At 42.3% G+C, this 18,450-nt stretch overlaps 1 protein-coding gene across 1 annotated transcript; it reads right to left on the reverse strand.

Annotated features, from left to right (window-relative positions):
- Positions 1-543: 543 nt before the first annotated feature.
- LOC139615320 (glutamate receptor ionotropic, NMDA 3B-like) lies at positions 544-18,417 on the reverse strand. Its single transcript, XM_071473162.1, has 8 exons — positions 17,679-18,417; positions 10,578-11,670; positions 7,262-7,407; positions 6,352-6,467; positions 4,332-4,483; positions 3,112-3,276; positions 2,651-2,718; positions 544-2,350 (listed from the first exon to the last, which is right to left on the reverse strand). Exons 1-8 carry the CDS (start codon positions 18,290-18,292, stop codon positions 1,573-1,575), a joined length of 3,132 nt encoding a protein of 1,043 aa, XP_071329263.1. The 5' UTR covers positions 18,293-18,417; the 3' UTR covers positions 544-1,572.
- Between the last annotated feature and the right edge of the window lie 33 nt (positions 18,418-18,450).

Raw genomic sequence — 18,450 nt, forward strand, 5'->3', positions numbered from 1 at the left:
AATCTTCTTTTTCAATGGTTTTATCCACTAAAATCCCTTAAACTATTGATAATTCCTTAATTTACCTTAAAACATTACAACTTTTAAGATATTTTACAATTAGCAAAATATTTGAGAAAGAAAACGGTTTTGTAATTAATTATTAGTTTGTAGAACTATAACCCTGCAGATAATCTATTAAAATCCAATTAAACTAGCTTAATTATTAAAGAGTAAATTAACTGAATTTTAAGGTAGAAAGTTTCCTAGTGATTAAAGATGTAGACCTTAAAGGGGCCTTTAAATTCTAATCAAAATGAAAATGGAATTCATGCTCTTTTGTAGTTTTTATTTTTAAGCCTTACAGTGCTTAAACTAAGAATATAATTCATTTAAAAAACAGGATTTGAGTTAACACTTGAAAGATCATCTTGAGGTACTTAAATCCTCCACGTTACTTTTCACATCTCTGCATAAAGAACACAGTACTTTATTGCTTTAACTCCAACATTTGTGTTTGATGTAACTCATGAACAAACCTGTTTCCTGTAGTTTTTTAATTGAAAAAAAAAAATCCTCCTGTTTGTCCTCTAATGTTTGATGCTGAGCAGAGTGACCATACCTTCAGCTTCACATATCCAGTTTCTTCACCACCAGTTCCAAAAAGATCTTGAATTAATGTCCACACTCTAGTCTCTGACAAAGAAACCATTTGAAACAGTGTGAGGAGCAAATGGTCGAAAAATCTCATTTTGTTCACATAAAAAAGTGAAAGGTCATTGAAGTAGCAGCAACAGGATCAACTACCTGCTTTAATTAACCACAAACGTAACTAAATTTTAATAATTACCAAATATATAAACATCTGAAAAAAATATATGCTAGAGAAGTCTTTGAGGGCATTTACATCTTAGTAGTAGTGAGTGTGACTCTGCTTAATTTTATATTGGACTCACTGTCAACAAATCCCATGAAAAGACCTAAACCACTAAATTACATCACATATTAATTCTGGTAAAGGAAAAAAAGATTTGGCCCACTTTGAGAGGTTTTTCAACAAATAAAAGCCCATTAAACCTTACTGATAAGCCAATAAAATTAAAATTTCCCCTGAAAACTAATTAATTACTTAAACACATCTTAAGTTACAAAGGAAATCATTTGGATTTTGAGGATTTCTTATTCAATATTCAAGAAATTGCTTCTATCTAGATTTTAATGGAGAGTAATTTATTATGGGTCTTTGAATTTAAGGGGTTAAAATGTTAATTAAATTAATTTATATCACCTCAATGTTCCAAATATGGTACAACTCAGTTTACCCCAGTTTATAATGGTTATAATAATGGCTGATAATTCTAATAATGATGATTATTATTAATATGTATTTGTAATAGGTTCAGAGGCTTTTGAGGAGTTAGGGTTGGTGTCTGTCACTGTCATCAGAACCTCATGAGGCTGATACTTTTCGTTTTCTGTCCATCCTGTTCTTTGTGGTTGACAATAGAATTTTAAAAAGTTTTAATTTGTTAAATCTCAGCTGATTAAAATGGCTGCTGTGTGCAGAGGGTCATTTGACCCATACAGAGAACATCACCTCCTCTGACTGTTCATTCTGCTGTGAAGAGGCCGGACTTTGGAAAGGACTTTGTGAGGCGGGTCCGTCATGGTCGTCACACACTTTGTGTTGGCTGGGAGGGGTTTTGCTGTGGCAACTGAGGGTAAGTGGGTGGGGAGGGCTCCTGTCATTGTTGTCATTGTTACTGTTGCCGTCGTGGTTACCGGGGTCAGGTTGTTTGGCATCGTGGCGATGGGCTTTGCCAGAGTGGTCTGGATCTCAGCCCTCCTGGCCAGAGCTGTCCTCAGCTTCTCCCTCATCTGTTCAATCTGGTCCTGCAGCTCCTGCAGCTCCCCGGACCGGGGCGGGGCCACTGCAACAGGGAACGGTATTGTAGCTTCAGAAGGAGGGGCTACAGTCACAGAAGGAGGAGGAGCAGAGGTATTGGGTTGAGCAGAAGAGGAGGAAGTGGTGGAGGAGGAAGAGGGGAGAGAGAGCACTAGGCTGGCGAACGAAGCCACTGGTCCTCCATTCTCACATAGTCTTGTGTTTGGCCCTGCCTTTGGCCAGGCTGGCCCCTCCCCCTTTTCTTTAGCCCCACCTCCCTTGGCATCAGAGGCAGCTATACGAGCCAGCAGACGGCGGGTGTTGAGGGTCTCCAGGTTGAAGTGAACTCTTTTGAAGTCCCGGGCATCCTTCGCAACAGCAGAAGTGGCGGCATCCTTACTGGTCTCGTTGTTCCACTTGGCTGAGACTCCAGGAGCCAGCGGGGCAGGGGGGCCATGAGAGGGCTGAGCCTTCTGCAGGTTACAGCTGAACCCAAACAGAGACACAAGAAGATCTGTCAACAGGTAATTCTTTACCTGAGATACATATATCCACGTACACATTCACATATAAGTACCACATGATCATTTAAAACACCTGAAAATGAAGTGGACACTGAGTTAAGACTTAGTGATGAAACTGAATGAGTTCTTCTCATACAGAAATAGTGATGAAACTGTCAGTCTTTTATCAGGAAATTACATCAACTTTGTCAAATTCATACTTTTATTAATTCTGAATTTTAATGTTAATAAGTGATTTGACAGAAACACAACATAGCAACACCTTTTCTCTTTCTCAGCTCGCTGCCTCTTCACGTCTTCATACGTCATGTTCAGAGCTCGATGGATTTTCTGTCAAACAAACAGCCAGTTTATTGGTACCAATGAAGAACCTCTTAAACATCTTTGATCAGCAACTCCACACTTCATTAGTGCCTTTGAACTCTCTGTGCAATTCCACTGTTTTTGGTTGTAAATGTGAATTTAAGTAATTTAAAAACAATTGTATTACTAGTGGAGTAGTGTCATATTTTCATCTGTTAATTGTGTAGCATACCATGCTATTGGTTATCATAGAGACTCTGTCAGCTAACATGGAGCATTTAGTGACTCACAATGGTGCTGAGAGAAACTCTGAATGTGTTGCTGTGATGGGCAATAAACTGTTCAAACTCATTCCTGGGGGAAGTGCGTCCCTCCATTCTACACTAAACAACACAGAACTGGATCCAGTCTGACACTCACCTGTGACGTGTGCAGCCAGTATTTGAGGTTCTGTCTGCGGCGGATGTGCGGCAGGATGAGGCGGTAGAAACCATGTTCACCTGCCAGGGTCAGCAAAGCCCCACCCACTCCAAAACACAACAACACAAAGAGTCCTGAGAAGTGACTGATCCCCATCTGAAGAGTCTGACAGAGACAGAAATATTTAGGGTCTAAAGTCATGTGATGTCTTTTTCAAACAGACTCCTCAGGCTGGAGTCAGAGACTCACAACATTGTTTGCGACATTGTAATGTTTTCAGTGAAGTTATTTTAGGTAAATGAAGATCATTGTATTATCATTGTGTTTTTCTCACAAATACCACTAGATACTACACCTGTCCCTCTGAAATATACAGCATGATCCTGTTTACTGGCAAATGTCAAAACACTGTAGAATTTAAGGCCTGATGTAAAAACTCCAGCCTTATGACCTTGGAGCCTCCAGGAACCGGATAGCATATCAGCAAACCATAAACAACAGCCACACTGTGAGTCTGGGAATGGGTTGTTTCAATAGTTAAAGAAGGAAGGAGAAGTACAAGGAGACGATATACAACTAAGGAACTCTAGTTAAGATGCTGTCCAAAATAGCAGGCTGACAGTATGTGTGTCCGGGATGTATTTTAAACAATGATTAAGTGATTGTGTAGACAACTTGTCAGAAGATTGTGTATCTGGTATTATCTGGTAGTATATAAGGGTCTTCTCTCCTGTGTTCGTCAGTCTTGTCCTGTGCAGAGACAAACTCAGGTCTTTTGTGTGAATAAAGGATCTTTAAATTTGGACCCTCTTCTCCAGGTGATTTTTTTTCCACCACAAGACAAAAGGTGGGTTTTTGTGGATTTTGTGAGGAAAAAGAAGGGTGTCCTGCCTCTCTGGACACAGTGAGTCTCTGGACCGGGTCAGGGTCAGTGACCTTCCCACCTTTTTTATAATACATAACCTCCTCAGATATCTATCTATCTATCTGTTCTGATGTTAGTACTCGCTCTTAGCAGCAGTTCATCAGTTTGGCCAATGACAGCTCAGGAAAAGTAAAAACAGCTGTATCTTTATTGTATTCTCAACATGTCTGGTCCATAAACTATAATCACAACAAGAAACATCAATATGTTGCCACACATATATAGTCATAGACAGACACATATGATTTTAGTTATTTATGAATGTTGTTTATATCATTATAGACTGTAGACTGACCTCAGTGACGGCGAACACTCTGTTCCCACAGGGAACCACTTTGTACCACTTGTCATGCAGCAGGTCCATGTATCCATCTGATTTATATCTGCTGATGAACTCAGAGAGGTTGGACGTCAGAGGAGAGTTTTGAGGCAGGCCAATACCATAACCTGGAGACAGTCATCAATAATTATTAAACAACAGGTCAATACCATAACCTGGAATTTACTTTCCATACATCTGCGTACAAAGCTGGAATGTCATGATATCTCAGTACGGTAGAAGTTGAATTACGGACAGTTTAACTACCTCACTTTAGCTGTAAGTAATCACCAGTCAAAAATCCTGGGCTATCCTCAGTGATCAAACCTCCACATTAAGCTGTTGTCCTCTCTGTTTGAAGCTCCAGTCTTTGTCAACAGGACACAGTGACACCCACAAAAATGACAGCAATGGTAGATACAACAACTGGAACTCAAAGTAGCATAAGAGACAATACCTTGCTGCCGCCCCCAGAGGGCAGTAAATTACATGATGAATGCAAACTGGCATCAGATCCTTTATGGGACAGAAAGCTGTTCTGAGATCAGATGTAAGGAGAGATATCACTTAATTTCAATATCATTCTTTGTCTATTTTTAGTTTTAACTGGTGAAATACTGCTCGCTCTGTTTGTCTTGACAGAATGCCACTGCTTAAGTAAAACATGAGTCTAGGGCATGAGTTAAGATTGTGAAGAATCTTCTACCATTATTATAGAGAGCACAACATTTCCATTGTATACCTTATATCACTGTATCTTCACCACTCAGGAGACACCCACAGAATGTTGTATTCCTAATTCATATTTCTATGCAGGTAATGTGATGCACCACTCTGTGCAGTTTTGCTATCTGTTTTCTATTTAAACCATGAGGAAATAAGATAGAAACTCACCTGATTGATATATATATACACTGTAAGACCCTCAGATTGACTGAGACACACAACATGACAGCTAAGACATACAAAACAACATGTGTAGTGCACAGTATGATTAAACACTGTTGATTATCAAGTGTTTTCTCAGCAGAATTTCTGAAGGAGGAAACAGTTTGGTGTGAATTTTTAAACTGTTTAACTGCAGGGGAGTCTGTTCCTCTGATCTGATTGGTTGAGATGTTGTTGATGATGAAACTTCATGAAACAAGTTTCTGTGAAAAAAACATCCAAAACTGAAAGAAAGTGAACTGAAGATAAACCCAGAAACACACACAAAGTCATGTTTGTACTACTACTTTGTACATCATGCATTCCTGAACCCTAACTCCACCAACATGAACCTACTGGACCTGAACCTGATACTGACCTGAGCCCTGAAACCAGGTCTGCATATCTAAACAAACATTTGAAGGTTTGATGCTGAAGAAGAAAATCTACATATGCAACATACATTTTCTTGGAAGGGACATTTGCCATTACACGTCTGGGGCAATCCCAACCAAATGTCGCTCCCTCCCATTTCCCCTCCCCTGCTGGTCAGAGTCTCCTGATCATACTCCTTTGTCTACCCTCCCCATCTCCGCTCCCCTGCTGACCAGAGCCTTGATCATACTACCTGAGTGTCAAGCCTTTGTCCTTTTGTTTCTTTGTCTCTGACCTTGTCTGGGAGCCATCCCTGCCCCCCTACTGAGTTCACCCTCCTGTAAGACAGTTACCTGTTGCTCATGACTAACCAATACACATCCACTATATGATCCATTCATGAACTGTCTGTGACCACACCTGGGGACAGTGTATATCTGTTCCCTGGCCCTGCATTCTAGAACAGTTCCTGATACCAGACCCACTCTGTGTTGGTAGGCTCACCATGACCTGGAACTCCAATAAACTTACACCACCACAGCAAACTTGGAACTAGACTCGGAGTTTTCTTTTCCTCAACATTGCACAATAATGGACTGTAAATGTCTTCACTGTCCAAAAATATCTCAACGTCTAAACCTCACCCTGGTCCTCACAAAGACAGAAGTACAGCAGTGTAAACACACTCTGTTACCTTCGATGGCAAATGGTTTCCCAACAGTTGCCAGTTTACAGTCGGCATCAATGGAAACTTCGTAGTCCAGCAGAGCTTTGTCCATGATGAAGGCATCGAGCTGAGGAGGATCTGTCCTTCAACACAGAAAGACAGTTACTACAGCGACTACAGCAACCAGCAACATATGGCAACTACTGACAGCAACAACAGACATGAAATGACTGACAGTTATCACTGGATTACTGTGACACTGAAAAAACAAGAAGTGGATTTCTGGAGCTTTATTCTGGAGGGACATCAGTGATAATGACATCCTTAGGAGGTGAAGTCAAATTGAAGCAGATAAAAATGTGGTTCATGTCTGTTCAGACCAGGACTCTGAGGAGGATGACGATTTCAGATCATAAATCAGGTGTCGCTGAAGAACAAATCTTAGATTAGGCCCAATGAGTCAATGATATTTGACTGAGTATAAACTTTGGACTAGACCATGTAGGGTGTGAACTGTGGGCTTAGGGCCATGACTCTTCTAGCAGTTGGGCAGTCTCCCAGTGCCTGGGGAGCTGCAGGGAAGCAGAGTTACAGTTCAAATTCACTGAGCCTCACCTCCATTACACTTGTAATGTACTTGTAATAAACTGCATTTATTACATGTGCCCTGATCACTGAAGGAGGCAGAGGAAAATCTAAACATAAGACAAACAGAGCAGAGAGAGAGAGAGAGAGAGAGAGGAGTCATCTGTAACTGCTAAGCTGAAGAATCACTCACTCAGTCACTGACTCACTGACTCATTCACTCACTCAGTGTCAGTCACTCACTCACTCACTCAGTCACTCAGTGATTCACTCATTCACTCACTCGCTCACTTGCTCACTCATTAAAACATTATCCAGCCAGATCTACTACCAGGTGGTGTTGTCCTCTTACTTGAGGGTGGCAACTCCTTCAGGTGTAGTTGGTTCATTGAAGCGTTTCATGTACTCGTGCATCTCTGGAAAACTCTTCTTCATGTAATCTTCAGCACTGCTTTCCCTCACTGTCCCAAAACGAAAACCCTGTGATGGGTGGTGCAGCTGACACACCACCAATGAAGAAGAAGGAGAGGAAGAAGAAGAAGAATGAAGGTCAGTATAATATTGTGCCTCCGATCTCAGGGTTAGGGTTAAGGTTAAATAATAACATGCACAGAAAAGTGAAATAATGAGAGAACAGATCACAGATCAGTGTAAATGATGCTGGGCTTGGTAACATGGTGTCTCTACATCTAATAAAGGTCTGAAAATATTTAGTACGTGTTTTGTTTTTTGTTGTGTTGGGATCTCAAGCCATGAGTTCTGAGGAGAACAATGGAGAGGCCTACATTTCCTCAAAAGCCTGAGTCTCAAGCCATGCATCCTGAAGGGAACAAAAGAGAGGCCTGCATGCCCTCCAAAGCCTGTGCCTCAAGCCATGCCTCGTGGGGAGAACAAAGGAGTGGACTACATTTCCCTCCAGGCTATGGAGCCAAAACCACCCCACAATTCACACCTATGTGTAAAATTGGAGTTTGAAAGAAAACTCCGCAACGGCATTGGCCGCGGCCAGGCATTCCCAGCAGGGATCCCCGGTGACGTCACTCAGGTGATAACCCTCCTCCTGCGCTTAATTCCCGTGCACCAGGTACAGTAGAGAGCTCCTCCAGCTCTCTCCTGCTGAAAGGGAGCAATCTGCAAACATCTGACCTTTTTCCAGAACTTCTTCAAGCCCAGGTCACAGTCTCCAACTCGCAGGCCGAGCGCACAGACTGCTGTGTCTCTTTTCTTTTTGGACCTGACGTGCAATCAGCTGATTTCACGTCCTGTGAGGACGAGCGCCGACTTTGTTAAAGACAAACAAAGTTCACCGTCCCTCATCTGTGATCTTCCCGCTGCCGCCGAGGAACTCATCACTGTCATCACCAGGAGAGCGAGACACAACCCGCCGAGCTCCCGGCCAAGGGCCGAGCTCCGGCCGAGGACCGAGCTATGGAGACCCAGAGACTTTCTGTTCTAACTCCGGAGGACCGGAGCCGCTCACAGTAAGAGGCTGATGACTGGGCAGAGACACAGTTAGTGTAGCGTGTTGTATTGTTGCTATCTGACTTATAAGTGCTGCAGATCCTGTTGTTTAGATCGTTCACTGTGATCAGCTTAATAAGCCAAATATCACTAGTTAAAGGACCAATATCCGACCAGACAAGCTCGGTTCTCTGGCTCCGTTATTGTGTAGTGATATTGTGGTGATTATTAACTGTGGTGACGATCTCTTGTGGACTCTTTCCTCTCTTCACCTCTATTCTCCCTCTTTCCTCCCAATCACGCACCTCATCTACACCTCTCTCACATTCAGGCCCTAGAGGGTGACCGCATCATACATGTAAGGCTCAAGGCCCCTCCCCTTGTTCTCGTGTTCACGCCATTCACGCTCTGCGGCCAGCCGCCATCTTGGCTCTAGTGAGTACCTCACTCTGCCACCATCTTGGTTCCTACTGACACGTCATTCACGTGACCTCGTCACATCCTCTCTCTCTCTCTCTCTCTCTCTCTCTCACACACACACACACACACACACACACACACGCACACACACACACGGTTGTACATATGTGTTTTGCCTGTAATCATCTAGTTAGTAACCAATGTTTGTTTTAGTTATAGTTGAATTATAATCGGTTTAATATTAAGTGATGCTATGTTGAATAATTATTACTCTTATTAATAAATCCCATTATAATTTAACTTGCCGTTGTCTGTGATTGTTGTGACTATATTTGTGATAACAGCTGGATTCACAACAGTCAGTGCTCGAATTTACCCTTCAACCAACCTTCTGAGACTGTATTTTGAGCCATCAATTTGGTCATTGGTCCCTGGTGACAGGGTGGTGCCCCGAGGTTACTACTTGTAGTAAACATTTATATATATATTGGTGATTATCACTGATAATCATTAATATGATAAGCCAATAACCAAATTGCTCCTACCTGTGCCCCAACAGTTGTCAGCTGATGTCCTTCCCAAATAGAAACATTTAGCAGCATTTAGCGGTGATGTGAGCTCAATAATTAATAAAACAAAAGTTTTATTAGTGAATTTCATGATTTCATTGAATTGCAGAGACTGTTATCAGTGTGTTTTTTATTTCAGACAAGATATTTATGAAGTGTTATGAAGTGTTAACCAAGAAGATGCTACACATCTACACTTCATGCTGATAAGGAGCAGTTAACTAAAGTAAATGTTTAATATGTAAATACCTGAGTCTGTGTGCATCATCAATTCTATCTCACTGAATTTTGACTGATATATTTATTGATTATCAGGATTATCTTGAAAATGACAAAATGTTTCACAGAGGTCCACGCGAGACCAGGATGTTGGTTGGACCAGATGAGAGCCCATATAGATATATAGCTTATGTAAACTTAAACCTAGACAGAAAGGCCTGCTGAACATTGAAACAACATATTTAACTATTTCACAGTCAACATTCTAACATCTCAGTGTTTGCTGAACACCTGCAGCAGATCAGAGCTGCACTCTGAGTCTGTGCACATTAAAAATAAAAATCTAATCACACACAGATGAACATCCAGTTAAACCCCTCCCCCAGCTCCCAGCACCCCCAACCGTATACACACTCTGAGAAGTCTTTCATACTTAAATCTGCTGCTAAAATTAAAAGTGTAATTAGGGGGAAGCAGGTGATCCACAGAACAAATTTAATCTACAGTTATTTCATGACAGAAGACAGTGAATGAATAATGAGTTTGCAGCTCTAACTCCATCTTGGTAGCCAAGAGGAACATCATCATCCATGTTTCTCTCTCTTCTTATTTACTGCCTCTTCTCCACTGTCGAAAGATGAACATTTTAAAAATGATGATCATTAACATCAGGCAGAAAACACAGGAACAGCTTTGACATTGACCTGGTTCCAGGGCTGTGAAACTCTTACCACCAGCTCCAACCATTATTGTGGTGGAAACACTGCAGACACATTTCTATCCAGCTCCATAAGACCTGCTTTTGGCTGCTGTTTGATGATGGTGACATCACCAGGTCCCAAAGACCAGCCAACAGCAGATGGACAGGTTTGCACCTGTGTTCACATGTAGATGTCAGGATTCACACAGGTTTGGTTTCTATGAAATATCAAACTTTTGTTCTGCTATGGAAAACAAAAAGATGAAATCTAAAGAATATCAAAAAATACTTAATCTTACCTTGGTGTCGTGGATCCCTGTGACCTCCTCAAAGGTCTTTTCTCCCACCATGACAGCAGCGAGGTTGGCGGTGTAGCTGGACAGCACCAGCAGGCAAAAGATGGCCCACAGGTTCATCAGGAACCGACCTGTCCAGCACTTTGGGGTCTTGGAAGAGACAGTTCGTCCGAACAAGATGGCATAGCACAGGTTCAGAGCTGACGAGTATGAGAACACTCTCATCCTGTTGCGTCCGTGAGGTGTCATGCCAAATGGACTCTTCCACTCATACAATGTGAGGAAGAGTGCCGTGATGTGCAGCGCGAGGAAGATGCCCACCCACATAGACCAATGCAGGGGCCACATGAAGGCTCCAATGGGAGCTGCCGTGTCCTTACTTCGCACCAGTATGCCCAGGCTAGTGGAGAAGAAGGGTGAAGTGAAGTCGATCACCTGACTCCGAGCTGAATTGATACTGAAGGAGGTAACAGCCATCTCTGCCAGTCCATTCAGAAGATCCCCCACCAGGCCGGTCCAGCGGCCCCCTTTCCATGCGCCATACTTTCCATCTCCAACAATGTAAAGGTCAAACTCAAAGCCCAGGTCCTCAGCCAGCTTCTCCAGTAGGTCAATGCAGTATCCATAGCAACACTTGCTGTATTGTGGAGGCAGGAAGCTGCCATTCCCAGCTGACACCTCCCTGAAGAACCTCTCCAGAGTCTCTGAGTTGTTGGTCCCAGCATCCAGGCAGAACTGACCGGCCGGGCAGCTTCCCTCATCATCTACATCCCGCGTGAACACAAATGGATGTTCCACCAGAGTTACCACCCGGACTCTACTCCCTGCCACCGGCATCCCCGCCCTCCAACGACCCCTGGTCCTCCCACCCATCCCTTCCGTCCTGTGCCGAAGTTTGGGTCCCTGCCAGATTCCCTGGTCTTCCACCTTCAGCTGGCTGCCCTCCCAGCTGCCCACTGTCACCCAGGTTGGTTGACCTAAAGCGTCCTGCCGCAGGCTCCAGATGTGAAACCTTTTCAAAGTGAGGACCTGAGACTGGTTCTGGTGGACTCGGACGGGACCCGTCAGACCAGAGAAAGATGTGTTGAACAGAAACCTTCAGGACAAAAAAAAATACATGTGTAATAAGGTACACACACAATAAGGACACATAGGCCTGCTGATAATGATGATGATAGTGGCAGCCTAAATAAATAATATCAAATCCTGTCACATTTTAAACAGATTTTCTAAATAGAAGGTTATCTATGTGACTCTATTAAAATTTGTCTCCAAAATAGTCAACATATCATATCGAGAGATCAGATCTGGCCCTTTAGTTTGAATTTTATACTCTGCCTCTCAGACGCATCAAACATAAACACAATGTTCATTATCTATATAATAAACAGCCAGATATTTCCCATGAATGACCTCAGCGTCACTAAATATAAACACCAGAGACTGGTTGTCAATTTTTACTTCTAATAAAAAGAAAAAGGAAGAAGATATAGATTTTGGTGCTAAGAGCAAAATGACAAGAAATTTGGATTAAAAAAAAATATTGCCTGTCAAAACCAGATCTGTCTTTCTCTCTGGTCTTCATTGCTTCTGGTGAAGAAGTCTTTAGTTATTATGCTCCTTAGGTTTCTGAGGACCTGAGAGCTGCTCAGTCTTTATTTCTTTTAAAGTTGTATTAAAACATGTCTTTTTACTGTCACCTTTCAATAACATGCAATGTTAACTTTATAAGTGAATCATTTATATGTGAGTCTTCCAGTACATTGGTGAAGTAGAGGCTGAAAGGGTTAACAGCTTTGAGATCCTCATGATGTCTCCTGATCACTGTACACAGACACCAAATTTCCTGAGGAGACTGAAGGAGTTTGGCAGCATCCTCAAAAAGCTTCTACAGGTGTACTGCTTCTTCTGGAAGTTCTCCATCTCTACACAGGATCTCTGGAGCTCTGCCAGAGTGTCAATGAGGTGCTTGATCTCTCTTACCAAGACCTTTCTCCCTGATTGTTTAGTTAGTTCTTTAAGAAGAGTCCTGTTTTTCCTAATGTCTTCCAGTTAAGAATGATGGAGGTCACTGTGCTCTTGGGAACCTTCAGTGCAACAGACATTTTTTTGAGCGTCAACACAATCCTTTCTCTGAGCTCTGCAGCAGCTTCTTCCTCATCATAGTTTCTGCTCTGGTCTGCATCATCAGCCATGAGAACTGATATAGACTGGTGTGTGTCCAATAACCTGATTTACCACAGGTGGACTCCAGTCCAGGTGTAGAAACATCTCAGAGATGCAGATCCAGAGAAATGGAGGAACTTGAGATAAACTTCAAGTATCATACTTATGTTGATATGGTATTTTAGTTTTTAATTTTTATTTCTAAAATTTCTAAAATAGTTTTTGCTTTACCATTATGTGGTACTGAGTGTAGACTGATGAGGGAAAATTATTTTTGATTGATGTTTGCATAAATTCCAACATAAAATGTGAAAACAGTAACAGGGTTTGAAGACTTTCTGAATGATCTGGATAGCAAGATGTGGTGGTTCACTGTATCAAAGGCTGCTGAGAGATCAAGATAAGAACTGAGGACTGACCTGCAGCCCTTAGGGCTTCTGTCATAGGCAACAAGGCCGTTTCAGTGGAATGGCCAATCCTAAAGCCAGACTGGTTTGGATCAAGATTGTTCCTTGACAAGAATTCAGAGACCTGCTTAAATACCACCCTTTCTATACACTTAGATAAGAATGGAAGTAGTGAGACAGGTCAATAGTTCTCCACATGAGCAGGGTCAAGTGAGGATTTTTTGAGCAGAGGAATTACCTGAGCTGGTTTGAAAGTGGTTGGGAATGTTTCTCTTTATGTTCTCTTTCTTTTGTTTTGTTTTTCTTTGCAGCAGATAACCTGTCCTCTGAGGTTTTTATCTCTCAGTCTGGTTTAATTTCATTTACTGTGAATGTGTTTAGGGTTAGGGATCTTTTTCTGTCAGGAAACAGTGCAGCAGTTAAACCTTTTTTTCCCCCTCAGAGTTTCAGCTCATTGTTTCAGCTCACAGTGTTTCAGCTCATTGTTTCAGCACGGTGTTTCAGCTCACAGTGTTTTAGATCATTGTTTCAGCTCAGTGTTTCAGCTCAGTGTTTTAGCTCAGTGTTTCAGCTCATTGTTTCAGTTTAGTGTTTCAGCTCAGTGTTTCAGCTTGCATTGTTTCCTGTAGCTCACCACTATCTGCCTAGGGAATTCACTGCAGTTGCTGTAGCAGTCTACCTGAGGGAGCTGTATAGCAGCTTCAGTTGTTTTGATTTAAAGACCTGCATGAAATTTTCCACAAGAAAAGTTTAGATCCAAGTTGTTGCTGCTTATGTCAGAACATGCATTCTTCAGACCAAGTGCTATTTGTATGTCTGATCTGTGTTGCACTGAGGTCCACAAGGAACAACATTTAATTTCACCGTCTCTCTCTCTCTCTCTCTCTCTCTTTATATATATATATATATATATATATATATATATATATATGACAATAAACCTGAATCTGAAAATGGTTATTCTAATAAGTGGTTTTACTAAATGTTATTATCTAAGCAGGATGTTTTTATTGTCTTATTATCATTCACTGTTTCTATTGTGACTCTAATGATGTGATGAAACAGCTGGAGGGAGATATGCACAGAGAGGGAGCTTTAGGCTCTAATAAATGTCTGCATGCATAAAATATTAAGCCTCCAACATGTTTATATTTACACACAGAAAAGACCAAAACACACATGGAGAGACTGTATTTATGAATATTCAGTAATATTAATACATGTGTTTGTGTGCTCTCTTCCTTCACTGCAGTCACCTCCAGTCTTAACTCCTCCTTGAGAAGTGAGAATGGAGGAGTCACCCAAATGGATTTTCTGTCAAAGTCTGCTCTTCAGTGCCCTTTAAAGTATTGCAAACGTGTATATATATATATATATATATATATAAAAGTCTGCACAGAACATCATACACCAACAGCTACCTGCACTAAACAACATCTTCACCTCCCGTTGCCTGCAGAAAACACACAACATACTAAAAGATTCATCCCCCCTGCCCATCACCTGTTTGAACTGCTGCCCTCCTGAAAATGCTACAGGTCCATTAAAACATGCATGACAAGACTTATGAACAGTTACTATCCAAAAGCCATCACCATAATGAACTCTGAACTGACAGTAAACCCTCAAACACATCACAATTTTAATGTTCAATATTCCATTATGGCACAAATTGAATGAGTGAAATTAAAACATTTACTTATACTTATTTATTTATGTTACTATCCATTTTTTTATATTTGAGTCCAGTGCTCAAGGTCACATGAATTTCATTGTATGTTTTTTTGTACAGTGACAAAGGATCTTATCTTGGCCCCCATCTCGTTCCCTTTCTCTGTATCCAGACACCTCTCACTTCATCCAGGCCATGTTCTTCCCTTCATCTCTTCAGACCTGACTCCTCTAGCTGTCCACCAGATGTCCTCAGGCTTCCTCTTTCACTTGGCTGCCCCATCAATCCACACAATTGTTCCCACCTCTCATCAGCCCTGTAGTTTCCCCATCTGCACCTCCCTATTCAGCCATTCTCCACTTATACCAGTGGACCTCCAGCATTCTTTACCAGAATGTTATGTTATGTTGTTGTATGTGTGATGTCTTGGTTCCTTGTTTCTTCCTGTTTTACCTGGTATTTCACCTTTTTGCTTGTTTATTGGACTTTGGATTCCTGTTTGTTGCTGACTGGATTTTGCCTTTTTGTACTTCATCACCATTCCATAAACCCATATCCCCAGTGTTGTTATTACTCTACTGTCAATTTCTGACAGTATATTCTGGTCAAAGATGGACCCAACAGACACTACTGGCAGATGAACTTTATGATTAAGCCTCCTGTGTATTTATAGTGATTGGAAAAGGGCCCCTAATAAGGAGTCTGCTCTGACTGTGGCACACAGGGAAGCGTCCTTTCAGCCTTGGCTGAGGAATTCTTTACCTAAATGAATTAAGGATGTCCTAAACACACATGATTCCCTGTCAATCTGTCTCTGAGTCAGCTAGCGACCAGCCTATTCCATATTCTGCTGACCAACTGTGTTACGGTTTTGAGTTGTATGTTTTGGTTGTTGCACTTTTTGTTCTTTCTGTTCCCCCTCCCTTTTGTTTTCCCTGCAGAGCTTGTGTGTGGCAGGGGCGTGGTGCAGCACTGGCAGCCTGACCCACCTGCAGCCCATCACTCATTAAGCCAGTTTAAAACCCCCGGTTCATCACTCACTCAGTGCCAGATTCTTCCATGCTCTCTCCCGGCATGCTGTTCCCTGGCTACCCAGTCTCCAGGTTCTCCATCGCTCTGTGTCTCTGCCATTCTCCTGCCAGCCAGCCTCCTGCTTCCTTTGCCTGCTTGCTGGACTGTTTTTGGCTAGTATTATTAAAGAAGTCTTCAGTTCCCACTCTCTTGTCTCTGTGCGTCTCTGCTCCGGGGTCCTAACCTTATAGGGAACCTAACAAACTGCTTGCTTCCCAGTTGGCTAATGGGTTGGCTGATGGTAAGGTTTGGGTCGGTTCAACTGTTCCTGAGTCAGCTGTCCAAGCCAGCATTCTGGCTTTCTCGCTTTACCTGCGCTTTGCCCTGTTTTTTGAACTTTGGATTCCTGCCTGCTCCTGACTGGCCTGAGCTTTTGTACCCCATGGTGTAAATAAAATCACTGAACTACTTGATCTTTGCCTCTGGTGTCTATATTTGGGTCCTATCCCCTGACTTCTTCTTGCGCTGCTCGCAGCAGTTGTGAAATTTTCCTCCATGTTTCTTCTAACACTCGGTTACAAGAAAATAATTAACATTAAATAGCCACTGGTTGGAAAAGTATTGAAACCCATTTGTACCAAAAAAAAAGAAAAAAATGTAAATATTTCACTGTCACTAAATGTGTTAATCTGTTATGAGCACATAACAGATAACAGCATAAATATAATATATAATGGACATCATAAATAAAAAGTGACAAAACATCAGTTCATGACAAAGAACAGAAGAGACCTGAGGCTTGAATTAAACTCATTATAACTGGTCTGAACTGGTTTGTAACTGGCTACAGGACAGAACAGACAGGAAAAATATTTAGACCTGAGACACTTGGAAAGAGAAATGACAGCTAATATTTATAAACACATGAAATGACATTTTAAACTTTCTCTTGAAGTTTTCCCTGAAAATAAGAAAGTAGTACAAGAGATCTGAGTAATTTGTTTTTGGATTGGTTATACCAAGAAAAAAGTGGTTCACTCACAGCTTCATGAGGATATCTTAGCACAAAGACTGGAAATGGGGGAAACAGTTAAATTAACTCAGCCTGCCTGACTCCAAATGTAACCAAATCTACCTACTAGCATCTCTAAGGTTTGCTGATTAACATTTTATATCACTTTTTTCACCTAAAGTGTACATATGATACATTTAAAGATGACCTCTTTAGTCTGGAACCTGCCATTAACCATAAAACAGTGTATATTCTTACTTGTTAAACTGTTCCTTTAAGAGCCTACATGAGGCGTTGAACGCACATGGGAAGTATGTGGAATAATATGAACTGGCCTTTAGATACTGTTTGAGACTGTGGATCACAGTCTGACAGGAAGCTGCCGGTAGTGACTCTGTGTGCATTAGCATTTTGTCTGTGAAATGAGGAGCTCCACAGGGCAATATCCTGGATCCTCTACTGTTTTTATTCCATGTGAATGATTTAAGACCTTTTTGTACTGAAAATTTATTTTCATATGCCGGTGACAGTTGTCTTTACAAAAGGATGAGAACTCAGCATACTCAATGAAGAAGACTCATAGACAGTAAGTACTTCATGGTGCTAAAACTTATATCTACTCACACCTGCATCTTTACCATACCTTTGTATGCATTTTGCCACCTAACACATCTTAAGGTTGTCATTCTTAAGGTCGACTAAGGTTTTAAGGTGCTGTTTTAGTCTACATTTGTTGCCCAACAGGAAGTTTCTGAGGAGTTAAGCCAGACCTGGTGCTAACTGAACCATGTCTGCTGTCTAATAAAAACATAAAATACTTAAACAAGGTGATTTACCTGGACAGGTACTGTCCTGATGACAGCACCTCGTGTTTGTCGTAGCAGTTCACCATGTTCTGAATCAGGGCCAGGTCCGGTCTCATCACAGTTGCTTCGGCAACGGCCCTGGTGACAAGCTGCAGAGCGTCACTGACATAAAAATCAAGCGGTTTCCTGTCCACCTGTCCATAGGCCAGCAGGCCAAGTGGCAGCCCAATGGCATGCAATGCGTCGGGGTTGAGCGGCTGACCCAGCACCCAGTGCACCATAGGTGAGGTGAGGCCCAGGTCCTGGGCGCTGCGCAGCACTGCTGCTGTACACTGCAGGTCAGTCCCAAACAGCAGCGCTGATGCTGGCGGGGGCTGGTTCCGTCTGAAGTGTTGGGAAAGGAAGTCGTGGATCTGTGTGTCATCGTGGGATGACCGTGTCAGGTTCAGAATGGCCCGCGGGTGCCAAGTGATTCCACTCCCACTGTCCCATGATGCACCGCTCTGACCCTCCAGGAGCTGCAAGAGACCTCGAGATTCCTCCCAGCCCTGACACAGAACTACAGTACCCTCCCTCCAACCGGACCGCTGCAGAACTGTCAGCAACAGATCAGAGAGACCAGACTCTGGAATCCCCGTCATCATCTGTAGGTGGAACCGGTTCTACATAGAAACAGGAATTAGAACCAGGACAACAAACCATGGGGAGAACCACCCAGGAGGAGAACCACCCAGGCGGAAAACCAGCAAGCAGGAGAACCAGCAGGAGAACCAGGGGGAGAACAAAGTTAGAACATGTCAGA

Source organism: Trachinotus anak, unplaced genomic scaffold (assembly GCF_046630095.1).
Source record: "Trachinotus anak isolate AG129_WGS33_773 ecotype Australia unplaced genomic scaffold, CSIRO_AGI_Tana_v1 ptg000047l, whole genome shotgun sequence".
NCBI classification, from domain to species: Eukaryota; Metazoa; Chordata; class Actinopteri; order Carangiformes; family Carangidae; genus Trachinotus; species Trachinotus anak.